At 40.6% G+C, this 27,450-nt stretch overlaps 1 protein-coding gene across 5 annotated transcripts in view; it reads left to right on the forward strand.

Moving 5' to 3' along the window:
* slc39a13 (solute carrier family 39 member 13) overlaps positions 1–27,450 on the forward strand; it is a 34,922-nt gene continuing 7,472 nt past the window's right edge. The window contains exons 1-5 of one of the 5 annotated variants that reach the window (XM_061758924.1): positions 2–928; positions 7,871–8,233; positions 16,341–16,448; positions 18,908–19,050; positions 23,273–23,377. In XM_061758924.1, the coding sequence (XP_061614908.1) occupies positions 7,909–8,233; positions 16,341–16,448; positions 18,908–19,050; positions 23,273–23,377 (681 nt within the window). In that variant the 5' untranslated portion in view covers positions 2–928; positions 7,871–7,908. Of the gene's footprint in view, positions 929–7,870; positions 8,234–16,340; positions 16,449–18,907; positions 19,051–23,272; positions 23,378–27,450 lie in introns of all 5 variants that reach the window. The other 4 variants (XM_061758917.1, XM_061758908.1, XM_061758942.1 and 1 more) reach the window with 4 other exon arrangements.

Consider the following 27,450-nt stretch of genomic DNA (forward strand, 5'->3'; position numbering starts at 1 on the left):
ATGGATGGATGGATAGTATTTAGTGTTGTTTGTGAAATGCATTTATAGTTCGATAAATGTGAGGTTCTTTCTAAAGGAAAGATTGGAGTGACACGGGCCATCGCTGGAATACCGGACACACCTCTTAGAATGACCTAATTGAACGATGCATATACAGTATCTTGTAAATAAAAGGTGTTTGAATAATTTGTTTTAAATATACAATCCATGAACAAGTGTTATATAAGGCACTGATGTTTATGAACTGGAAGGAGATACGAAATGCAACACTTTGATTTGTTAGTGGCAATTGTGAAGACGGAACCATTCATTTTGTTCTTTACTTACAATCTAACAATTGACATTTTTTTAAATGGTAGAGGTAAATGTGCAGACATTCCTGAAAGTGCATACAAATAATGTGCAAATGGATCTGCAAATATTTATAAAGTAATATAACGTACATTTCATACTGTTCTGCAGATGTTAAATCTGTGCAAGTTTGTAACCGACCATCGCACGGATATTTTGGTCTTACTGAACACTTGATTGCTCATTTTGTTGTTGTGACAATATTGTATTTAAACCCGGCGCCATGTGTCTAATAAAATAATTACTTGCGTATTAAAAACAGCACACGCCTTGTCTAATAACTACGTAATGAAGTGTTTTGTTTTGTGGGGCGTGATCATCCACGTGTCTTACTTGACTTCCTTTCTCGTTTGCTAGCTTTTTCCCCTCTAGGATCCTCATACGTGGCTCTTGGAGGAAGAGGGGGGGAAAAAAAAAAAAAAAAAAAAGCTCTGCTCAGTGAAGGCAGCTCCAGCCGCACCATTCCTGTCGTGGGCTGCCGGTTGGGGATCCTTTCAGTGTGCGGCGCAAGACAGCCTCCGTTAAGCTGGCCTGGATGGCAGGGACACTCTGGTGCAAAGACTGCTTAAATCATAAGGTATGGAGCTATAAAATGGGCTTTATGCCACGGCACTAACTTAGTGAAACTGATGCTCGTGATAGTATTGATTTCATGTGTCGACGCAGATGACTTTTGCTTGCAAGTGTTTTGTTTGTGCCCCCCCCCCTCCCCCCAGGTGCTAGCGTTAGCTTGCTAACTTTTAAGTGCATGAGTCGGAGCTAGTTTAGACTGACGCTGACAGAAAAGTGACAGTAAGCTAATAAACACTTAAACACGGCGCAGTGGATGTTTGACTCACTATGAATGTATATTTGTTGTTCTTACGTATTGGTGGATGAAGAATCTTCAGCGTGTCATGTTATCTTTTCCTGAAACTCCAAGAGGAACGAGCACTTATATTCCAGGCAAATGCCACATGAAAGCTAAATATAGTTTTCAATTTAGAGCAACTTCATTCACGTCCGGGCAGGTACAGTGTTTTCCAACCATTTTACATGATAAATGTTTCACAGCACACCACCAAACAAAAATCTAACAAAAGGTATGAATACTAAAATAATGATGGTCTTGTCTCAATTTACTTACACATAAACTTAGTATGCAATCTGGGCTTGTTTAATAGTACACAACGGTGATATACGCTTAGGAAGCCATGACTTATGGTAACAGGTGGATGCATAGGGTTATTGTAACTTTTCCCATCTAGCAAAGATAATTTAATTGTTCTGCCTGTCACTATAAGTCACTGGCACAGAAAGATCAATGAAGATATATTTGTAATAAATAAATAATATTGTGTGTAATTGGATAGTATCCCGCAGCACCTCTGAGGATTTCTCACGGCGAACTAGTGGCATAGCACCCTGCTTTGGAATCACTGCGTTCTGCATCTAGTCATTATTCTTTTGATGAGTAACTCCTTAGTTTCTGCTAGTTAACCTTGCAACATTACAGAATTAACTATACCTTGACGGTACACTGTCAGACAGTGTTGAGAGCATTCTGGTGGATTTTATTAACATAGTCAGTAAATGTTTTATGGTTTTCTGTAGGCCTTAATTCATATATTTTCTTCACGACTAAAGGTTTCAGAAATAAGTGCATGTTTTGGCCTGGTCCTTCTGTCCTGTGTCAGCAGCCAGTGTAGTTTAAGCCTGAGCAGAGCAGCCAAGACGACATCCTTAATTGATGCATAATGCGAATGTATAATAGGCCTACTGATCATTTCTACACACACATCACATTATTAGGCCTACATATTACGCCTGTGTGGAGTTTGCATGTTCTCCCCGTGCCTTCGTTGGTTTTCTCCGGGTACTCCGGTTTCCTCCTACATCCCAAAAACATGCATGGTAGGTTAGTTGAAGACTCTAAATTGCCCATAGGTGTGAATGTGAGTGCAAATGGTTGTTTGTTTATATGTGCCCTGCGATTGGCTGGCGATCAGTTCAGGGTGTACCCTGCCTCTCGCCTGAAGATAGCTGGGATAGTCTCCAGCATGCCCGCGACCCTAGTGAGGATAAGCGGTATGGAAAATGAATGAATTAATTCATGTCTAAATATATATTTTTTCCATTACGCGTCTGTATTTATTTCTTAACGTGACAATGGCCTCTGGAAGGTCAACGAGGATTTCCAGGCCACTCTTCTGTTCCAGGGCCTCGTGTATCAGTGTCGGTAGGAATGTGCTGTGGAAATGGTGGTCTTCTCCCTGGACCATGTCAGTTATAGACTTTTTCCTCACATAATACTTCCTAATGACGTAATGCTCCCTTTATGTGATGGTTTTTTAAGTAATACCTGGAGGAAATTCAGCTGGAAATTCCATCTGGTAGTGCAAGGGACTAGAAACCTCCTTGCGATTACATCCACCGTCTCTGCAGCCACTGTTGAGGAACCAGCATTGTTCCATAAGGCTGTGTATTTTGCTGTGGCACTTCTTGTGTATTGCTTTGCTTTTGATCTTGACAGTAACCACTTGTCAACATCAGTACAGAAAACCAGGTTTAACGTGTGTGATGTGCATCTTCAATGCGGTAGCAAAGTAATTGCAACACCATCGTCATGATCAGAATCAGAATCATCTTTATTTGCCAAGTATGTCCAAAAAACACACAAGGAATTTGTCTCCGGTAGTTGGAGCCACTCTAGTACGACAACAGATTTACAATTTACAGAACACTTTGGAGACAGAAAGACATTGACAAAAAAAAAAACAGTATGATCATCATCCTCCTTCCCACCACTGTTTTGAAAAATATAATTTTCCATAAACTTCACGTCATCGTCATCCTCCCCGGCTGGGACTTTTTAAAGCCCTTGATGACATTGGAGCCATTGTATATGACTGGTGATGGTTTTTTTTTGTGAGTTATGGCGTAAGGATGTTGTTAAGCTCAGCTGCAGTACTGTCTAGTATCTATTTTACTATAATTGTGATGTCCCTTGAAATGTTTAAACGCTGGGGCTGCTTTCCTTTGTTCCATGCTAGGTGGGTCTATCCAATGTGCATCCACGCCAAGATATCTTTTGTTGTGCGTCGTCCATACTTCGGCAGCAGTAGTATAGACATAAAATAACTTTAATAACCTATCACAGGTATTTTACATACATGCAAATCAGTCGCCTTTTGGCGAAATTCGATGTTTTGACCTAAAAATTGGCCATTTATAACTAAAAAATAGGCCATTTATGTGAGTCATATAGATCCGATCGAGTTTTTCCCCTCTAAGATCCTCATGGGGGGAGGGGGGGGGTCGCCATCGCTGTCGTCATAGGCTTTTTCGTACTCCTTGAACACTGACAGCTAGCGGTAACTCGACTTTTACACTCTTAGAATAATCTAAATGTCGCTCGCTACTTTTATTTATCAATTATTGCTTATTTATCTACTATTTAATGCGCGAGACTATGACTTCGACTTCCGCGTTGGGTGCTGTTTGTGGCAATCTAATTTAAGCGCTCGTGACGTTTCAGTCTAGTTCACCAATCAAACGACAAAAGAAAGTCACATGACCTCACACAATGTCTTCTATTGGGCTTCCCGAGCATAGGTATTAACACTAGATAAAACTGCCCGACTCATTGTCTTGCCTGAATGACCACCGTTTTGGAAAGGTCATTGTTACCATGAAGGCAATGGCGCGCTACTCTTGTTTACATTTAGACGAACAAAAACAACAGCTGTCATGTAGTTTGGGATTTGTCTGGCACTGTCTTCTCAAACATGGATATTTCCGCTAACTTGTGAAAACACCATACAGTAAATTGCAAATGTTATTATTAGTATTTTTTTTTTATATTGTTTGTGCTCTTTACTCAGTACTTGAGTAATTATTTCACTGTGTACTTTTTACTTTCATGCAAATATTTTTTGGGAGGACTACTTTTTACTTTTACTTCATATTATTGTCAAGTAACCAGTACTCTTACTTGAGTACAATGTTTGGTTACTCTACCCACCTCTGGAGCAGACATCCTCTACTCCTACTCTTACGTTGAAGCAACATTTTTGCTCATCAGATCAGCCAGCGTTGTATTTGTCGCACTGGTCTTTTGTATTTTCGCATTGAGGTGCTGCGGGTCGTGGCACTGGTTGTGGTCCCAGCGGAACCGCGAAGCACACGTAACATCGGCGACAAGAGCTGATCCGCTAGTACATCTTGTATTAATTAGGAAACACCTACACGCTATACGTCAGAATGCTAATATTAAAGGTATCTGCTCGCTCGTGACAGAACACAAAATCAATATGTATGCCGATTATATTCTTCTTTATTTACAGGAACCCAAGTCGTCTCTTCAGGCAGTCTTCAATCTCATTAAAACATTTTCAAAAATATTAGATTACTTTATCAACTGGACAAAATCAACAATACTCCCAATAATGGCAAAACCATGGACTCCTGCAGATCAAATCCCAGATTACCCCATTGCTATAGGAAACATTAAATATTTAGGTATTAATATTTTGCCAAAACTCACAGTGCTAACCAATCTAAATTACACACCACTTCTGGAAAAAGCGATCCCGCCCCTGGATTGATTGGGTGGAGTCCTCAGCCTCCGCGGTGCAGGCACAGCAATTACGGGACTCTTCTGTCAGTCATTATGCATGCGAAACGGTGTCAATTCACTTGCATGTGTCCACAGGCACACACCCCTGGGACTTTTTCGCTGGGTGTGGGGCCACTCACTTATTGCGACAAGTAACTCATGAATATGTGAATTACTTGGGTATCCCCTCACTCACACTCACCTCCTATAGACTTTTATAATTTACAGTCACTCCCACCACACTTCAGTTGTCCAGCCGGGTTCACGACCCTTGTCCTGCATGCTTCTTCTGCTGTCCTTGTCCTGTCCTGTTTTTACTTTTCTGATCTTGTTTACAATTAGTGCATTGTCTCTTGTCTTCGTCTCTCACTCCCCTCTGGAAACTTTGTTCCGTTTGACTGATCGACTCCGATTCTCAATAAACATCAATTATAATACTAAGAAACCGCAGTGGCATCTTAAAAACTCCACTGTGACACAGTAAAATTGTTCCGGCATAAAAGGGAAACAGTTGCTCCATTCTGCTTGACCTAACGGGACATTAAAAACAAACAAAAAAAAGGAAACGCGCCTACTATTAACTAATTAGTTTACGGATGTTAATGTTAAATGTATTAATCGACAGAGGGATGTTTGGGATTATGTCAGAACACAGAATGAACTACCTTCAAATTCAGAAATGTCCAATAAAAATAGAAAATATTGTACTTAATATTTTCCTGGAGGATGCATTTGGGATTAGCCTTTGAAATTGGTAATAGTGAAAAATGAGATGAAACAGACAATGATTTTAGTCAATTCTTTTCCAGAATAAGAGTGCTTAAAGAGGAGGATGCTATTCATGTGGCACATCTTTTTAATCTTAAAGTGAACTTCGATTACAATGACATGTTTGGTATATATGATCACTTTCGACTTGAGGCACATAACAATAAGATACAACTTTCGATAATCATTTCCAGATTTATATATTTTTACAAATCGTAATTTCAGCATAGGCTGCCATTAGTTTTTCGTCGCAGTGCATTCTGGGTAGTGACGTCAAATGGGGATGTGCCCGACGCCTGGAGTTTTTAGCAGTAGCCACAGTAGCAGCCCCTAGCAGCGATGAACGCTTTTCAGCCATTTCAGTTCAAACCAGAGCGTGATCAGGAAAATGAGGAGAGAGAGGAAGAAACAAGAAATGAGGATGAAGAAGACATGTGGGTTGAAACCCGTTGGTCATTTTCAGTGGTCTGTTTGTAGCTACTGCTTGCCAATACCGACTAAGAAAGAGAGTATCTGTTGAAAAGAGCTCTGTTTCATTTTTGCCGCTGCTCATGGTACTTGTTCGTTTTGCCTGATGTTATAAATGTATTCAGTGATAACTGAGAATAAAGTTACATGCATACCTATTTTACTATTTTTCACTACTAACTCTGTGTTCGGTGGCGATGGTTTGTTTACAGCTCAACAATTCCAGCCACATCCTCCCATCGTTTTCTTTTTTTTTACTATTTTCACTGAGGATAATAGTTGTTCGCGTGGCTAGCTTAGCTCCGCAGAGAGCAGCAACGAAACAATTTTACAACAGCCATTCTACGTCATCATTCCCAGAATTCTTTGCGCACGCTAAACATAGCGGCGACAGTTGATCAAATTATGGTGTCAACAAAATAATTGTTTTAACTTATAGGAATAATTTCTAAATGTATACCACTGTATTTCAATAGGAGAGGTCAGTAGTCGAATTAAATGTATTTGTCATTTCAATCGGAGTTTACTTTAAATTTGTCCTTCAACATGTACTTGAGTGGTGTACATGTTTTTCTGTGTGAAGAAAATGTGTTGATTTGGCAGCCGTGGCCCAATGGTTAAGATCATCACCTGCCACTGTGGGGGACCTAGGTTCAAAACCCCGACTGGAACATCCGCCAACATCCCCCGGACTCACGGCTGTGGTGTCCTTGAGCAAGACACTGATACCCCGAAATGCTCCCCGGGCGCTTCAGCTGCCCCCTGCTCCAGTGTGTTCCACTAACATGTGTATGTGTTCACTGTGATGGGTTAAATGCAGAGAACAAATTTCGTGTGCATGCATGCATGTTCATGACAATAAAAGATGATTCTTCTTCTTCTTCTTACTGTACTCTTCAGTCTTCCAGATTGTTTAATTTATGTTAAAAAAAAAAAAAAAAAATTTGTCACCTTTTTCATGCCTTGGGTGTTTGCATGTCTGATTTTAGCAATTAGGGCAAGGAGTCTTAAGTCAACAGTTGACAATGAGAGCATGTCCACAACAACACACCTGCCTATTAGAGCATTCAGTTTAGTCTGTGTCACAAGTTTTTGCAGGGCAGAAAAATCCAGTTTTTACTGTTTGAATAGCATGGCTCATTCTCAGTGTCCTTCCTTGTTGGTACATACCTGGCCTGCTGCTCGTTTGAGCAATGCTCTTATGCACTGTATGTTTTTTGACTCTAGCTTTTTAGTGACATGCACCAGTTAGAGATGAGAGATCATAGTTACAAGTTTTCCAAGTTAGACTACCTGTAACTTGCTGAGTAATCAGGGTGCCTTGCAGTTGTCTTTTCTGACTGGTAACTATTTTACTTTTTTAATTTATTTTATTTTATTATTTTTTAAACTAAATGTAGCATACATAACTTGTTGTAAACAAATTCTTTTTTTCCCCAATATGGTCATCAAAGGGAGGTGAGGCACTGTTGTATTCTGCTCCTGAACAAAATATATAAACCAGAATATTTTGTATGCATTTTGTCTTATCACAGTATGACAGGATGTTCCCATATTTCTATTTTTTTCCGATAGCACCTGGTTTCCTGAAGTATGTTTTACTGGAGTATTCTTGGAATGAGAAATTAATTTACATACTGTATATTCTGCTAACCTATAGTATATGCTATGTTCCTATTTTTACAGGATTTCCGGTTACATGTGTTCTTTGGCCCACAGGACGGATGAAAGCTGAAGGCTGTCAGAGGCCCATCTGGGCTGTATCTGCTCTTTTTATCATAGTCACCCCGCTGATGCTGACATCCGAGGTGGTATTAGGCCAGAAGATGACTCAAACAGCCATGGCACATGCTACAGCCACGGGTGCAAGACCAGCCCCTAACTTGACTGATGACCTCCAAGGCCTCCAGGCGATAGCAGACTTCCTAGCTAGTGAGCATGCTCATGTTTGGCTCTTATCCCTTGCGGGCTCAGTGGTTGTAGGCCTCAGTGGGATTTTCCCCCTGCTCGTCATTCCAATTGAAGCTGGAGCAGCCCTTAAAACTGAAGGTAGGACCTTTAACCTGAATTACTTATATTATTTTGCTGTAGGTAGCAAGATGATTCTATAGTCTGCATTTCTATAATCTGCATTTGCAAAATATGTCATGTGATACTACAATGTTTTTACTGTGTTACACTCTTGTCTCCATCTGCCCTGTAATTGTGAAATGCACCAATACCACTTTTTTTTTAGTCCATCCATCCGTCCATCCATTTTCTACCGCTTATCCGAGGTTGGGTCGTGGAGGCAGTAGCTTTAGCAGGGACGCCCAGGCTTCCGTCTCCCCAGCCACTTCATCCAGCTCTTCCGAGGATCCCGAGGCGTTCCCAGGCCAGCCGAGAGACGTAGTCTCTCCAGCGTGTCCTGGGTCGTCCCCGGGGTCTCCTCCCGGTGGGACGTGCCCAGAACACCTCACCAGGGAGGCGTCCGGGTTTTTTAGAGTATGATATAATTACTTATATTTGATCACTCGACAATGCCAAGTACCATTGCCTCTTGCAATTGTGATGAAAATGTGCTTTATTTGAATAATAATAATAATAAATAATAAAAATAAGGCACAGTGGATCTGGCCTCGCCTGTGTCGAGTTTGCATGTTCTCCGGCTAGTCCGGTTTCCTCCCACATTCCAAAAACATGCATGATAGGTTGTTTGTCTGTATGTGCTCTGTGATTGGCTGTCGACCAGTTCAGGGTATACCCCGCCTCTCACTCGAACTCAGCTGGGATAGGCGCCAGCATACCTGCGACCCTAGTGAGGATGAGCGGTTCAGAAAGTGCATGGATGGATAATAATAGTAACACATTCATTTTATGGAGGGATTTTAAAGGGTACTACAAGATGCTTTACGAATAATAAAAACGAGGGGTTCCCGGTCCGATCTTTGAGATCGGAAATTGGTCCGATGTCAGCAAAAGTAACGGTTCGGATCGGACTGGATCTAAACTCTCCGATTTTACCACTCTCATACAAGCAGTCCATTCCATGCTGCGTTCCAGCACTTTTATCCAGCAGCGCGCCGACGGCATGCAGATCCCACGTGATCACAAGAAGCAAGGAGTAAGAGTGAATAATGCTTGCTTAAAGTAATTTTATTGACACTCCAGTTGAAGTTCACTGTAAAACAAAACTCACACAACAAAAGAATTACACCTATTGAATGTTCAAATACTGTACATCAGACTTTTTCTTTCTTCGTTTTTATACACAAAAATTGCTAGCTCAAAGCTAACACACAATGAATGAAAAACACCATTGACGAGCTAACGAAAATTAGCAGTGAACTTATATCTCTCTCTCTCAAAATTATGAATATTGGTACACAAACGGCGTACAAGCAAGTACAAACAGGCAATATAATAATACTGTCTGGCGTTATTAGGATTCTCACATAGTTTCCAAGCAGGACACGCCCTGCTCCAATATTACCGGCTCCATGACACACGCTGCTACACTATGATTGGCTGCTGTATCCCGGTAGAACACGCCAGACTACTTCCAGGTGGGAAAAGAAGTATGTGACTTAAGTGTGGCGAGGTTAATGTTTCCAACTAACCGTAACCCATCCTAATCCTAACCTTAACCCATTCTAAACCGCCTTAAAGGTCAGATGACAAAGATATTATGGGGTCAGTTAAAATTCATATTTGCATTGTTTATATGTCATGTAATACATGCAGGTAACTTCCAGCAAGTTTTCAACCATAGTTTAGCTAAAAATTAGGTTTTTATGACGCATATTGAGCCCACCCCGAACATACCCGAAGCTCAAGACACCGAGGTGTGGTTACTCTATCCACCACAAGGGCTGCCAGAATTGGCGTTGCAATCGACAAACACAGCGCGCTACACACTACATGCAATGGCGAGCTGTGTGTTGGAATATGAGGAGGAGGTGGACCCTCTGACCTTTAAGCCCCAACCCTTGCTCTAAACCTACAGTAACCATACCAAACTTTGTTTTTATTTTGTACAAAGTGATACGTTTGGGATGGTCATCTCGTGACAGCTGCGTAGCCTGCCCTTCCCGCGACACAGGAACCAGTCAAGTTGCAGCGGGGCATGTCGTGCCTGGAAACTATGTGGGAAACCTAATAACACTACTCTCTCGCATATTTTCTTCAAACTCTGTGAAAAACAAGTTATATTAACAATATTAGATTGTGACTTCTGCTCCTTTCTTTGTCACTGCGTGTATCTTTTTGCATGCAACACACTGTCCCTCAGAGGTCAGACATGCACAGCAAAAGTATATTGCCACACATGTGGAGAAAGCAAATGCTGTTCCCACCATATACTGATAGTAAAAAACAACTGCATTGAATTTTTATTGTTGTAAAAGTATCATTTGTATTTATTATTTATTGAGGTTATTTTTCATGGTTTTCTAATTTATTTTTTATTCAATCTATTAAAATTTAGAATATTTTAAGTTAAGCAGTGGTTGTGTTGCAATTTAAATATTTTTTGTTTTTGGCTTTGAAGTTATTTTCCAGGATTTTCTAGTATATTTTTTACATTTATTTTAGTCAATTGGAGTACATTCCTATGTTTAAAGTGACTTTGTGTAACCCATTGGTTAATAATAAATCGGTCAATTTTTCTCATATCACTTGATCAAGCTTTTTCCAAAGTACCATACTACAAAATAAGTCAAGTACGTATGATTATTGCTGATATCGGCCAAAACTCAAGGTTGTAATATCTGTATTGGATCGGAAGTGAAAAAGTTGGATGGGGACATCCCTAATAAAAACTAGGTATGCATGATAACTGTGTTTTGCCACCGATACTGATAACTTTCTGCCTCTCCAAACTGATACCAATAAGCAATATAATTTTTTTGTATGGTTTATATGAGGGGTCTTCAACAATTTAATAATTGTCAATAATTTAACAAATAACGGAGTAAAAGTATCAATCCTTCTGCACATAAATACTCAAGTAAAAGTAAAAAGTCCGGTGCATTTAAAGTACTCTGATAAGTACAGTTTATGGAAAATGTTGCTTGAGTAAATGTAACGGAGTAAATGTAGCGCGTTACTACCCACCTCTGATGCTAATTTACTGTGGCTATTGACTATTTTTGGTGTCGTGGGTGAATCATTTCGGTCACAATATCTGTTATTGTCACAACCAATGCAGCAACAGCAGCCACTGCCGACCAGCGCCGAGCTTCATAAGGCGGCTCATGTTATCGGTACAGTTTTTTCAATATCATACATCATTGTGATGTCAATTTTTTCCCAATACCGGGTCGATAATTATCGGTCCGATGGTTATCGTGCATCCCTAATAAAAACAGGAAAAGAAGATGGCAGATTTACCTGGTGTGTCTTCTGGTAAGATGAGGTGAGAAGGAGACTTTAAAGTGCATGAAAGCATGTAAAGAAATGGGTTAGCTAAGAAGTGGGTCACTGAGACGACTGAGGAGACAAGAATACACTGAGATGCGACGTAGGGTGAAGGTAAAGGTGGCAAAAGGCCAAAAAAAGGCGTAATATGATATATGTATGCCAAGTTGGACAGTCATTTTGGCCAGACAGAGGGATAGAGATGGTAAGGATTTTCAGCAGGTTAGGGTGATTCAGGATAGAGATGGAAATGTGTTGACTGGAACCAGTAGTGTGTTGGATTGATGGAAAGAATACTTTGAAGAGTGGATGAGGAAAATGAGAGAAAAGGAAAAGTAGAAGCAAATGTGATGGACCAGGAAGTAGCAGTGGTTAGTAAGGGGGAAGTTAGAAAGGCACTAAAGAGGATGGAAAAATTGAAAGGCAGTTGGTCCTGATGACATACTTATACTTATGGCTGTGAAGTTTTTGACCAGGTTGTTCAACAGAATTCTAGAGAATGAGAAGATGCCACAGGAATGGAGGAAAAGTGTGCTGGTGCCCATGTTTAAGAATAAGGGCGATGTGTAGAGTTGTGGCAAATATAGAGGAATAAAGTTGATGAGCCACACAATGAAGTTATGGGAAAGAGTAGTGCAGGCTAGACTCTAGATAAAAGTGAGTATTTGTGAGCAGCAGTATGGTTTCATGTCTAGGAAGAGTACCAGAGATGGATTATTATTTGCTTTGAAGGTGTTGATGGAGAAGTATAGAGGTTTGTGAAATCATGGTTAAAATATAATGAATTGTTAACAAAATGCCGACTTGATCAACACTAATCATTACTGGTGTGTGATACTGCATATTTTGGTATCAATCCGATACAGGGACAGTATCGGCAATAATGATACCGATACTTTTCAATAATTAAGGTAAATGCATTATCAAATTGCTAAATCTCAATACATTTTTACGACCTTCACGTGTTTTTGTAAGGTTTTCTATTTTATTATTAAATAGTTGAAACCCTCCGATTTCATCCCACATCCCAAAAACATGCATGGTAGGTTGATTGAAGACTCTAAATTGGCCGTAGGCGTGAATGTGAGTGTGAATGGTTGTTTGTTTCTATGTGCCCTGTGATTGGCTGGCGACCGGTTCAGGGTGCCGCCCGAAGATAGCTGGGATAGGCTCCAGCAGCCCGCGACCCGTGAGGATAAGCGGTCAAGAAAATGGATGGATAGTTGAAACCCGGCGGCACGGTGGGGACTGGTTAGAGCGTCTGCCTCACAGTTCTGTGTTGAGTTTGCATGTTCTCCCGGTGCCTGCGTGGGCTTTCTCCGGGCACTCCGGTTTCCTACCAGATCCCAAAAATATGCATGGTAGGTTAATTGAAGACTCTAAATTGCCCGTAGGTGTGAATTTGAGTGTGAATGGTTGTTTGTTTCTATGTGCCCTGCAATTGGCTGGCAACCAGTTCAGGGTGTACCCCACCTCCTGCCCGATGATAGCCGGGATAGGCTCCAGCACTCCCGCGACCCTTGTGAGGATAAGCGGCTCAGAAAATGGATGGATGGATAGTTGAAACCCAGGACAAAATTAGGACAAAGTTTATTGGTAAAGATATAATACTTTATTTTAATTCAGAAACAAGAGGACAGTAACAAAAAAAATTTCCCCATCGTCATGTCTGGATTTTTTTTGTAAAACATTTCCAGTAATTCAATTCCAGCATTCATTTAAATAACATTTATAACTAACCCTAAACCTGGGATTAATGTATTACATCAAGGTTTTACCATAATTTATACTTTTTAAATTGGTTAACGTGACAAATGGACAGTTTCACTTTGAAAATTAATTGCTGGTGGGCTGGCCGACCCGAGCCGGCAGTTTGCTTGCTTGTTTGCTGTGTGCTGCCAAGTCATGAGCCGCCACAACATCAAACTACAAGAGGGGGTAGGAAGAGCAAATTGTGCCTGCTCCCTGCTGAGACAAAAACGGGGAGTCTGGCATCGCTTGTTTGACGAAACCGAAGCAGTGCTTGCAAGAGCGAAACTGAAACCACTGTATTGATATTTTCACGCTAGTATCGATCCGATACCAATCCTGACTTGGTATCAATTTTATCGATGTTTGGATCAAAACCCACCACTACTAGTCATACATGATGAAACTGTTATTTGTTTGGATTGCCAATCACCTCCCAATTGCAAAATATGTTTCGAGGGGCAGGCTGTGCTGACGAACGCTGATTTGTTGACACAGACGTCTGTCATTTGCGTCACATCTTAGTTTACTTTTCACATTCACAAAGCCGCCAGTCTCGAGCCCTGTCAAACCATTGCTTAATTCTATTTGCTTAATGCACTGTGACTCGCAACAGAATTTGTTTTTAATGCCAAATAGAAACCAATACATGAATGGTTACAAAACTAGTTGCATTGTTGTATACCCTCCTCCTGGCACAGTGGTATTTAGATCCACATTGCGTGACACTTAAACATGACTTGGTAAATGGACTACACTTATATTGCGCTTTATCTACACTATCACAGTGCCCAAAGCACTTTACAAAGCCTCACATTCACCCATTCACACACCAATGGGCGGCTGCTGCCATGCAAGGCGGTCCCAGGCAAACTGGGAGCAAATTAGGGTTTAGTGTCTAGTCCAAGGACACTTCGACATACCGACAGTCGGAGCTGAGGATACAAACCAGCGACCTTCGGTCACTGGACGACCCGCTCTACCCACTGAGCCACAGCTGCCCTTCTAGTGGGAAGAACAATTCTCAAGGATAGTTGAACCCCCAAGAATCCCTGCACTCCTTCCCTATCTATATTTAGCTGCCTCTAAATTTCCGTAATGACCATTTGTATTCTGTCTACCACCATTTTTGTCCTTGTGGATGCGGTATTTCCAGACATTTACATTTTTTTTTTTTTTACTGTCAGCATGGGTGCACAGCATTGGAAACTCTGCACATTGACCATAAAACATCAGCTGATATTGAGCTGGTTGCATTTCCCTGTCCACAATGGCAGTACGCCAGCACAGTGTAAGGCTAGGTCAAAGTAAGCCCCTTTTCCACCAACCAACCCAGGAACTTTGAGTTCCTGGTAGTGGAAGCAAAAGGTTCCTGTGGCCCATGTGGTTTGTTTTTCCTACCGTACCTATTAGTTTAGGGTACCTTAACCAAATGACACTAATGATGTCCTGTGTTGCTCATTACTGACAACCTGCTGGATCTGAAAAATCATTGCATTGATGACCCGCCATCGGACGGCTCTTCCGGCCCGTGGTGTCACCTCCAACATGGCCGAGGAGAGCGCGCACGCCCGTGTGGGGTCGCCCCTCTCCAGCCGACCAGCCCGCTTCTTAGCGAGACCGAGACTCGGCCGCACTCCCGCGGACCCTGCCACTTCATCGGCGGCCACTCCTTGCCTGGCTTCAGCCCGGCAACTGAGGCCAAGCCGCCGGTGTGCTGTCCGGCGAGCACCGAATTTCTCCAGCCTGCTCCTGCTCCTGCTCCACCATGCGCGACAGAAAATGTTTGGCTTTTCATTGTATTCTTTTATCAGGTGCAAAATGCACATTTTGACTCGCAAATTGTGATGGAAATCGGCTTATTTTGAGCCTTGTCGTAAAATTGCATGCACCCGGTAATGGCGGCTTTGTGAATGTGAAAAGTAAACAAAGCTGTGACGCGAATGACTGACATCTGTTTCACCCAATCAGCGTCCGTCAGCAACCTCAATAGTTCCTCATCAGACCCAAGCTAAATTAGACTGAAGCATGTGGCCTCTTCAGTGTCCCCTCTCATAGTACCACAAATATATTTTTGGCCTTTTCTAGTTTTCTAGTGACATCTGACTGGAAGTTAGTAATTTCCCGGGGAGCTACAAACAGATAATACAGTGGTGGGGTAATAGGTTTACCCGCAGAAAAATGATTTGTCTATTTCTTCTGTTAAGGGACACAGAATATCAACAAAAAAAATCACGTTATATGAAGGTTTTGAATTCATGTTTGATCGAGAGAAATACAGTATGTATTTGAGCCCCAAGCAAAACATTACTTGGTACTTGACACTGAAGGCCTTGTTAGCGAGCACATAGGTCAAACATTTCTTGTAGTTGTTCACCAGATTTGCACGTCGAGAACGATGTTTGTCGCTTCCTTTTTACAGCTCCTCTATAAATCCTTCATGTTTTAAAGGCTGTCACTTGGTACCTTTTAAGTTTCACCTCCATCCAGAGGTGTTTTGTAGGATTAGGACATTATTGCTGTTCTTATTGACAAACTCCTCTGTGGCCTTGGCCAGATGTTGAGGGTCAATGTTAGGCTGAAAGACCTCTTGATGACTTATTTAATGTAGTCCCAACCCCCTTGAGACTGCTAGTAAGCACCTCCTGTTTTCTATGCTGCTCATCCCTCATTTCTCCTGTCCTCAGGTGACGCAATTGATGGTTATTTTGTATTCCATTTACAAACATGAACATCTGCTATTGTGATGATCTAATCAAGCTTCTAACTAGTGGGTTTGTAACTTGTTGTAGTCTTGTGCAGATCATAATTAAATACCATTTCCAGTCATTCATTTTAATTTTTTAAAGCTGAGCCAGAGATGCTCATCTTAAATGCATCACATTTTATTAGTTAAAATAATGATTTAATTTGAAAGATAATGAATGAGAATAAAGGTAATGAAATTAAATTATGTTAATTTCCCTACCATCCTGCTGTATAATTAATCTCACACTTTTGTTATTCTCAGCTGGACGCCAGAAGCTAAAGAGGCTTTTGAGCTTCGCTATCGGTGGTCTTCTTGGTGATGTATTTCTTCACCTTCTCCCTGAAGCATGGGCGGTATCTGATTCTTCAGGTGGGTCACCTTTCCATCAGTACCCGTATATGTCAACTATTTAGCACATTCGATCATTCCTAATGTTGAATCAGATTTTTATCATTTATCTATCATATGCCAAAATATTAAGTTAATATCAATGTCTTCTAACATACGACAATGCCTAATGAAATAGCTCTTGTTCTGTTTCAGTACCCTTTATACTTATTGTAGTGTAAACTAGGGCTGCAACAATTATATTAATAATTGATTGATGGGTCGATTATTTTTTCCGATAATCGATTAATCTGATTAAAACAATTTTTTATTTCCGTCCCGTTACTCAAAAATAGCACATTTCAAATTGACAGTGCACTACAGTGCACAAACAGTTTGCTGTGTGAAAATCCCAGCCCCCTTAAAGCAGTGATTTCCAAGCTTTATGGAACCAAGGCACATATTTTAGAAAAATCTTACGGCACGCCAACAAACAAAAATGTCACAAAAAGTGGATACATTAATTACTGTATGTCCTTCCTGCCATCTAACAGAAGAGCATTTATTTGTTCTGTCAGTCACTATGCCTCACTGGCATAAATAGATGAACAAAGTAAATAAAGAATTTTTTGAGCAATTACATTAAATTTTATAATTCCCCACGGCACACCTGACGAGCGCTCATGGCACACTAATGTGCCCACCACACTGGTTGAGAATCACGGCCTTAAAGTAATAAATTGTAAATAATGAAAAAAATAACAAAATGTTTACTTTAGACTTTACACCAATCTGATCGGCTTGATCGCTATCGGCCGATAATTGGCATTTTATGATGATCGGCTTTCATGTCATAATTCGCCAAGCCGATCAATGACGTCATCGATCGGCTCCGCAAAAGACTGTCGCGAATGACTCCAAAAGCTAGTTTATTTTTAGCCTTGTCACCTGTCTTGTGGCGTAGTACTGTAACTATCTGACGGCCAATAAAGTTTTTCCAATCTTGTCGGTGAAAAGAACACGTCGTCGGTGTGGGATTATTTTGCGGTGTCTCAGACAAACAACGCGTAAGTTAATTGCAGTATGTGCACAACCGAAGTACGTCATGGGGAACATCATCTAAATGCTTCAAAACAACAAATTTGATCAGCCACCTGAAGAATGTACACAAGGAGGAGCATGCCGCATTCCAGCAATGCAGCATGGGAAGAAAAAAAAGAAAAAAGAAAGAAAACGGACGCTAACTCTAAACAACACCCCTCCATACAGCCGGGACAGTGAGAAAGTTGGAGTAAGCAGTGCTTGTTAAACAGTAACAGTATTTGTTAAAGTAATTTAATTGAAATAAAGTAATTTAATTTCAGTAAGTTAGCACCCATTATTTCTGTCATGTTGATTTGACCTAAACTTATGTCAGTGGCCATTCCTCGAATGCCAATCCTAGAGGTCATTGATGTTTTAACTTTTGTCTAAAAGGAGAATACATTATACTAGAGAATACTTTAAGGTACTCAGTATACAGTACACAAGTATATACAATAAACGAACAAGTCATGTAAATAGACACATTGCTCCATCTTGTGATCGGTTATCGTTTTTTTAAACTTGCTGATCGGTGATTGGCCCCAAAAATCCTGTGTAAAGCCTAGTTGACTTGTCGTCTGATTAGTATGCAGGACGGTCGTTTCACTAACCACATTGGGCAAAAACAACAGCACCCTTTTGTTGACCACCCCCAGGGAACACACCCACTGAAGCCTGTCTTCAACAAACAAGAACAGTCCAGTTGCTTCAATTCAACCTCTGCGGATGATCATGATTTTGGCTGACTGAGATTCTACATTGACTCGTCTACCTGTATTTAAATGTATTAGTATAATATCGGACTTAAAGTAAAAAAAACATTCCTAACACTAAACTTTTTATTTTTAAATCAATCATTTTACCGCAGAGTGCATCACATGACATAGTCCTCCCTGAGCATTCCTCATTTAATCATGATGATCCCCCGCCATGCGTACTCAACATTGCCTTGCCACATATTCTATTGTCAGCTATTTAGCTTAGGTTCTAGTTAGCGGTAGCGCTCATCAATCATCTGCCACAATGTGTTGAATGCATCTTGCATAACTTTATCCAATTCATCTGCCGTGGTCGCAGTCTGCCATGAACATTCATGCAGCTTCTCCTCATTGGACGCTTTGTTCCGTGGAGATTCTTGTCTCAGGGGAGACTGCTCCATGATACGTTACGTATTATACGCTACTGTAAAACTGCGCGCAGTAAGTGGCCGGTTGACTTTATTCATTCTGGCTCCTGTCAGAATAAGATACGCGTGTTCATTTGCTTCTAATCGAATGTGAAAATTTTAATTTGATATTCTCAAATTGATTCGATTGGCGAATACATTCTTCCTAGCCTTAGTTTTGTTGTTGCAGCCCTAGTGTAAACCTGTAGCTACTCTATTACTAAAAATAAAGTTTCTCATCTCTTTTTTACAGCCAGCAAAGAAAAACACTACATGACACAGGGCTTGTGGGTTATCACTGGGCTACTTGCATTCCTTCTCCTAGAGAAGATATTCTCATACCAAGATGGAGACGAAGATTCACCATCACATTCAGACCTAAATTTTAACTGTACGGTAAGTTCTGTAGCTCCCCCTCAATGCATTGCACGTCAGTATACTCATTCAAAGGCACTCACCCACACAATCTGATGAGAGAAAATCTATGAGTTGATAATTCAGCTAAAAACTATTATTTTACCCCTCCATCACATGACTGCAAATTCATTCCACAATGGTAAATTGTTTTCAAAGTCTCATTCTTTTGAAGTACGTGAAACCTTTGGAATGCATTAAATTTCTGTGTAAATTGGTTATAAAATGAAGTCTGATCTTCATCTAAATCACAAGAATAAACTGAGCCTACTTAAACGTGCACTTCAAAACATTTTTTTATTTTATTTTTTATCTTTGATGATCTTTTATTGGGTTTGCAACATAATTTAGGCTGGAAATGCCCAAAATGGCCTTTTTCAAGCTATTGTAGTTTGTCTTTTCCACCTGGCATTTAAAACGGTCCGATTTCTCATTATTTTGCGACATGTAAACGAGTTTTGCTCTGATTGGATCACTCATGTTCCAAAATTTAAATATAGAAAACAGCTTGGATCTGACAGTTCCATATCACAGTGTCTGCCAGGCTAGAAGCTTGGGGCAGCCAAGCATTCATAGTAAACTCACGTCCCTCTTAAGAGTTTGATAGCAGATTCACTTCATTTGCGCCACATTGATATGCTCCTCCCACCTTGGTCCTCTTCAGCGCGTCATCGACGAATTTGCGTCCGGCAAAGATGTGCTGTGAAGTGGCCACGGTTAGCTTCATTTGATTATTTATTTATTTATTTTGTTCGTTTTTCTTCTTCTATTCCTCGTTTTTAATCCCCTTTTCAGCCCTGGGCGCCTGTCGCACGTTACTATTATTGTGAAGCACAATTCACTGAGCATTGGATTGTTGGCCCACTAATAGGGAACATGATGTAAAAGGGGAAGTGGATTAAAAATAAAAAGAGAGGCGGATAGTTGGAGGTTTAGGCTCATCATCCGCTCCCATTCATTGGAATTGAATCTGCCGCAATGATCATGACTGCCGACAATGAATGCAAGCTTCGCTATTTCATCCACCACTGTTACATCATAAATAATGAATATACTTATTTTTGTAAAACACAACGTATGTATGCCTTATAGACTATTTCTATGGCTTGGCAGCAGCTGAAACTTGTTCGCTTGAAACCCGGAAATGCCGTGTTGCGGTTCAGCTGAGTTGAGTGGGTAGGTACCAACCACAAAGTAGGCAGGTACTTCAATAATGATTTAACTTTTGATTTCACAAATACACGGAAATCTGATCCGGTCGTTTTGGAAGCCTTATGTGTTTATCAGCTTTACATACAATTTACATTCAAACCATGTCACAGACTAATATTCACCTATTGTATTCAAGAAACGGTAGTAAAAAAAATTATTCTGATGGAAGGGCACCTTTAAACTAATACGAGACAAACAGTTATGTTTTAATATTTTTATTGATAATAACACATGTTCAAAGGACGGAGAAAAAGTAAGTAAACCTCTAGGTTATAGATTCTCCAAGAGCTATCAGTCAGGTGTGATCCAACCTGGAGTCCTATCAATGAAACAAGATTGGAGGTGTGGCTTAAAGCTGCTCTGTCCAATGGAGAAAGTTCAACACTGTTGCGTCTCTTCTAAGGAGTAGGCGTCCTGTTAGGAAGACTGCAAGAGCACAGCGCAGAATGCTTAAGGAGGTAAAAAAGAACCCGAGCGTGTCAGCTGAAGACTTCACAAAATCACTGGCACATGCTCACATCTTTGTTGACAAATCTACCATATGTAAAACCTTAAACAAGAATAGGGTTCATGGGACAACACCTTTGAAGAAGCCGTTGCTGTCTAAAAAAACTGCTGCACATTGAAAGTTTGTTAAAGAGCACTCTGATGTTCCACAGCACTACTGTCAAAATAGTCTGTGGACGGATGAAACGAAAGTTGAATTGTTTAGGAGGAAAGCACAAAATGCCATGTGTGGAGGAAAATTGACATAGCACACCAACATCAAAACCTTATCCCAACTTGGAAGCATGATGGACGGAGGATCATGGTATGGGTGTCCTTTCAACCTTGGGGTCTGGACAGCTTGCACTCATCAATGGAAAAAATTAATTCACAGGTTTATCTAGATATTTTGTAGAAGAATTTGATCTGTCCATCAGTTGAAGCTCAAAATAGGATTGCTGCTGCAACAAAACAACAGTCCAAAACAGAGAAGCAAACCAACAAGAGAATCTCTTCAGAAGAAGAAAAGAAGTGTTCTGGGTTTCTCCAGACCTCAACCCGATTGAGATACTGTGTCATGACCTCAAGAGAGTTATTTACAACAGACATCCCAGAAATCTTGCTGAACTGCAACAATTTTATAAAGACAAGCGGTCCAAAATTCATCCTGATCATTGTGCAACTACAGAAAACACTTGGTTGAGGTTATTGCTGCCAAAAGAGGGTCAACCAGTTATGAAATCTAAGTGTTCATTTACTTTATCCTCCGTCCTTGTGAAATTATTATTTTTAATAACAATATTAAAACATACTCCGTTTGTTTATTCTTGTGATTTAGATGATAAGACTACATTTTATAATACATTTATGCAGAAATTTAAGGAATTCCAAAGGGTTCACATTCTTTTTCCACCCACTGTACATGTTGTGGGTTAGTGTATTTGTTTTCTTTGGGCTGCCATTATTGTAAAAAAAATGACAGATTTTTTTTTTAAACTTGTGATATATATATTGTGATGCAGGATCATATAATACAGTGTATATACTAGACTTTACACTGATTTTATCAGCCTTATCGGTATCGGCCAATAATTAGCATTTTATGCTGATCGGCTTTAATGCCATAATTCGCAGATCCCATCAATGTCCGCAAAAGACATTTACTCTGTGTCGCCATCGTGCACAGTATATTTGAATCCAAAAGCTAGTTTATTTTTAGCCTTGTTGCATGTCTTTTGGCGTAGACCTGTAAATATCTGATGGCCAATAAAGTTATTTAAAAAAAATAAAATAAAAAAAAATGTCGGCGGTGTGGAACAGACAACACGTCTGAGACAGACAACACGTAATGCCCGGATCAGACGACAAGACAAATTTGCTCTTTCACGCTTGCACTTGTCAAACTACTGCAATAAAACCTTGTATTCCGATACCACCGCATCCCGTTTTTATGATCAGTGGGCTTTATCTTGTCAACTCAACTGCGACCAAATAAATCGTTACCGTGGCGACGACAACAAGAGTCTATCGCACCGTGTGTTTGTCAAAACAAAATGGGGAAAAACGTGTGTTGGTGGTCACCAGTGCTCGGGAGAGGAGAGGATGTTCGTTTAAGGCTTGCTTGAGGTATGTTCACGTACTTTTAATACGATATGGCAAGCAGGTAACAAAACGTTATGTAGCTTAGCAAGCTACTGCTAGCACATACGGTTGGATGTAAACATGCTGCCGTTCTGTCAAATCACACTCTAACGTTTCGGTGTGGGGGAAGTAATTTAATTAAAAATAAAGTAATTTAATTACAATAAGTCATGTTGTAATGTTGGTTTAACCTGACTCATTAGAATACATTATCTGATTAGAGCAGTGATTTCCAACCTTTATGGAGCCAAAGAACATATTTTACAATTGAAAAATCTCACGGCACACCAACGAACAAAAATGTCACAAAAAGTGGATACATTAATTACTGTATTTACTTCCTGCCATCTAATAGAAGACCATTCATTTGTTCTGTCTCTCACTATGTCTCACTGGCATAAATAGAGGAACAAAGATACATTATTTATTGTAACTAGATTTTTTTTAGCAATTAGGTACACAAGTACACACACAGTAAATGAACAGGTCATTTAAATAGACACATTCCTCTATCATGTGATCGGATCGGTGATCAGTTATGTTTTTTTTAAACTTGCTGATCAGTGATCGGCCCCAAAAATCCTGATCGTGGAAATCCTAGTATGTACAGGATCAGTGTTGAGAAAGTTAATTTTCTCCGCAAACGAGTTCTAAGTTCAGTTCATCGTTCCAAAAATAAACTAGTTCAGTTCGTAGTTCATAATTCAAAACGTTGAACTCACCGGTCCAAAAACGAACTAGTTGATAGTTATTTTCAATGTTGCTGACGGAATATTTCATTTCCTCATTGTGGTGGATGTCATGACAAAGGGTGGTATGATCATTTTGCCCCTCCTTTCTTCCCCCCCCACATACACACACACAGTCAAGTTCACTTTGCAGTGGAAAGGCTGTTGTGTTACATGGAAATGGGCCCCAGACTGGGTCACAGAAATCCTCTACGCATCGGAGTCTGCAGGGAACAGTCAAGGTATGCGTTTCTGAGAACCAAACATAAAACCGATAAATTAAAAACAAATGATAATGATGAAGATTATGCCCGTGTTTTAGGTACAGTAGGTGAACAAATGCTGCATCATAATACAACCCCAATTCCAATGAAGTTGGAACGTTGTGTTAAACATAAATAAAAACAGAATACAAGGATTTGCAAATCATCTTCAACCTATATTTAATTGAATACACTACAAAGACTACAAATATTTTTAATGTTCAAACTGATAAACTTTGTTTTTAGCAAATAATCATTAACTTGGAATTTTATGGCTGCAACACGTTCCAAAAAAGCTGGGACAGGTGGCAAAATAGACTGAGAAAGTTGAGGAATGCTCATCAAACACCTGTTTGGAACATCCCACAGGTGAACAGGCTAATTGGGAACAGGTGGGTGCCACGATTGGGTATAAAAGGAGGTTCCCTGAATTGCTCAGTCATTCACAAGCAAAGATGGGGCGAGGTTCACCTCTTTGTGAACAAGCGCGGTTGAAAATAGTTGAACAGTTTAAGGACAATATTCCTCAATGTACAAGTGCAAGGAATCAAAAGGTTCAGAGAATCTGGAGTAATCACTGCATGTAAGCGGCAAGGCCGAAAACCAACATTGAATGCCCGTGACCTTCGATCCCTCAGGTGGCACTGCATCAAAAAACGACATCAATGTGTAAAGGATATCACCACATGAGCTCAGGAACACTTCAGAAAACTAATGTCAGTAAATACAGTTTGGCGCTACATCCGTAAGTGCAACTTGAACTCTACTATGTAAAGCAAAAGCCATTTATCAACAACACCCAGAAACGCCGCCGGCTTCTCTGGGTCCGAGCTCATCTAAGATGGACTGATGCAAAGTGGAAAAGTGTTCTGTGGTCCGACGAGTCCACATTTCAAATTGTTTGTGGAAATTGTGGACGTCGTGTCCTCCGGGCCAGAGGAAAAGAACCATCCGGACTGTTATGGACACAAAGTTCAAAAGCCAGCATCTGTGACAGTTTGGGGCTGTGTTAGTGCCAATGGCATGGGTAACTTACACATCTGTGAAGGCACCATTAATGCTGAAAGGTACATACAGGTTTTGGAGAAACATATGCTACCATCCAAGCAACGTCTTTTTGATGGGGGCCCCTGCTTATTTCAGCAAGACAATGCCAAACAACATTCTGCACGTGTTACAACAGCGTGGCTTTGTAGTAAAAGAGTGCGGGTACTAGACTGGCCTGGCTGCAGTCCAGACCTGTCTCCCATTCAAAATGTGTGGGGCATCATAAAGTGTAAAATACAACAACGGAGACCCCGGACTGTTGAACAGCTGAAGCTGTACATCAAGCAAGAATGGGAAAGAATTCCACCTACAAAGCTTCAACAATTAGTGTCCTCAGTTCCCAAACGTTTATTGAATGTTGTTAAAAGAAAAGGTGATGTAAAATAGTGGTAAACATGACCCTGTCCCAGCTTTTTTGGAATGTTTTGCAGCCATAAAATTCTAAGTTAATGATGATTTGCTAAAAACAATAGTTTATCAGTTTGAACATTAAATAGCTTGTCTTTGTAGTGTATTCGATTAAATATAGGTTGAACATGATATGCAAATCATTGTATTCTGTTTTTATTTATGTTTAACACAACGTCCCAACTTCATTGGAATTGGGGTTGTATGTTACAGTTAACTGATCTAATATACTATATGATGGAACTTCAAAGGTCAAACACAATCCGTCCTGGGACACTGGTCAATGTCTCTGATTTGCTAGTATTTTGAAGACGAAATATCATATCGGTAATAACCAAATGGAAATACAGGAAGTCCTCAATTTACGAAGGAGTTCTGTTCCTAAGCTGGCGACATAACCCAAATTTCCGCGTAAGTCGGATTTCACCGTTTAAGTCGAGATTTACGTCGAAATACTTCTGTTACGGGTGATTGTCTTGTCCCACGTGATTGTGACAGCAAGCTCAGTGTGTGTGGGCGTGTGCGTCCATGTGTGAGTGAGACGGGACTGCGCAGGCGTCCTCTGCTGGGACTGTGAAGGAGGAAGGCGTGCGCGCAGGTGCGAGTGTGTACAGTGGCAAGTGAAGTGATGGCGACCGGGAAAGAGTACCGTTTAGCAGAGGACCCATTGACGTTGAATGTGCAGAGGAGCTAATAAAGCCATTAAAGCAGCAAACGAGAGAAGGGAGTTAACCCCAAGGAGGACAACCTCGGCCCTGGAGAAGGCGTTTCCCATGTGTCTCCCGACCACGGTCAGGTGACCGTAGCAGGAAAGGTTAACACTTCGTATAGAGAAACTAAAATACATTAAAATAAAAAAATAAGTTGCTGTACTTACCATTACTGCTGAGAGTGTGGATAAAACGAGGGCGAAAAAGGCAAAAATACTCCCGGCGCACAAACACAGACAAGCACTATGCACTAGCTAAGCAGAAATACTATGGTGCTCGGGACAAAATGGCGGATGAGGCACGGGCGTCGTAAAGTCGAAACGTCATAGGTCGAGTACGTCATAACTCGAGGACTTCCTGTAATCGGTTTCAGGGTCAAACTGTCGCCATAAAACCTTTATTTACTGTAGAGGCAATGTTTTATTCTTAATGTTATTCAACTTTGATAACAATGAGTCCACTTATTTTACATACATTCAAATGTATATCCTTCTCATTTTATTTTCTTGTTAAAGCTCCCATAATATACGCTGAGATCTACAGATTTTGACGTCCTGCATGTTGTCGAAGGTCCATCTTATTGAATTAAGTGTTGAAAAAGCAAAATAAATAATTATTCCTTTGATTCGAACTGATCTCGCACCATAATGCTGACATCTCTCATGACGTCACACATCATGGCTAGATTTTATGAAAGTAAAACATAATAACCGAAAAAGTGTAATCTTTCTGAAAGCTAAGCGAAAAAGTTTAATCTTTCTGAAAGCTAAGCTAAATCCAACTTTAAATGGTGATGACTTCATCTGCAAAAAATGTGCATTGAAATACGTTTTAGAGAGTGTACAGAAAAGGTTCACAGACACAAAATCACCGTTAGACAAATACAGGTACAGTGTAGAACATGACTGTCTCTAAATTTCCAGTTAGCCAGATTGGCCACAAAAGTCAAGAAAGAATGCCAAGTTACCAACTGTTCAATGAGCATCAGCTTAAAATGCAAGCAATGAGTGCTCTTTTCGGCCTCACCCAGTTATTTCCTGGCGTCATTTAAATACACACCTGGAGGTGTGCTGATCATTAAATGAGGCGCAGTGACGCGCATTGTCATCACCCTGCTATGGTATAGCCAAAAATGCTTGCGTCTTGAAGCAACAAACTAGCAAAAACCTGGTCTTAAGTACATTAAACACCAAGTTCATTTTATTTTATGTAAAGGTAGTTATTATTTATTATTTATACAGGGTGCTTTTTAATACAACTTCACTTTTCTCATTCCACACCCAAGGATTAACCAGAGTGCACTCATTCATTCATTTTCCGTACTGCTTATACTCACGAGGCCCGTGGGCGTGCTTGAGCCTATCCCAGCTATCTTTGGGTGAGAGGCGGGTTACACCCTGAACTGGTTGCCAGCCAATCACGGGGCACATATAAACAAACAACCAATTCGCACCCACATTCACACCTACGGGCAATTTAGAGTCTTTAATTAACCTACCATGCCTGTTTTTGGAATGGGGGAGGAAACTGGAGTACATGGAGAAAACTCCACACAGGCAAGGCCAGATTTGAACCCGGGTCCTTAGAACTGTGAGGCGAATGTGCTAACCAGTCGGCCACCGTGCCACCCAGAGTGCACTCATTTACAAATAAAATGTTAAATGATAATTAGTACGAGCATTCATTAAGTCTAACACAAATGCCTAATGAGAAATTAAGTCAAAACAAGATTGCACTTAGATCCATGTGTCATGGATCACTTAAGTAGAGCAATCCATCTCATTACAACTAAAGCTTCTGCTGTCCAAGCCATGAAGTGTCATGAACATGGTTAGGGCGACGGCGAGGAACGCAAGGCAAGAACATGGTGGACCCAATTGCAGGGAA

Source organism: Phyllopteryx taeniolatus, chromosome 2, assembly GCF_024500385.1.
Source record: "Phyllopteryx taeniolatus isolate TA_2022b chromosome 2, UOR_Ptae_1.2, whole genome shotgun sequence".
Classification (NCBI taxonomy): domain Eukaryota; kingdom Metazoa; phylum Chordata; class Actinopteri; order Syngnathiformes; family Syngnathidae; genus Phyllopteryx; species Phyllopteryx taeniolatus.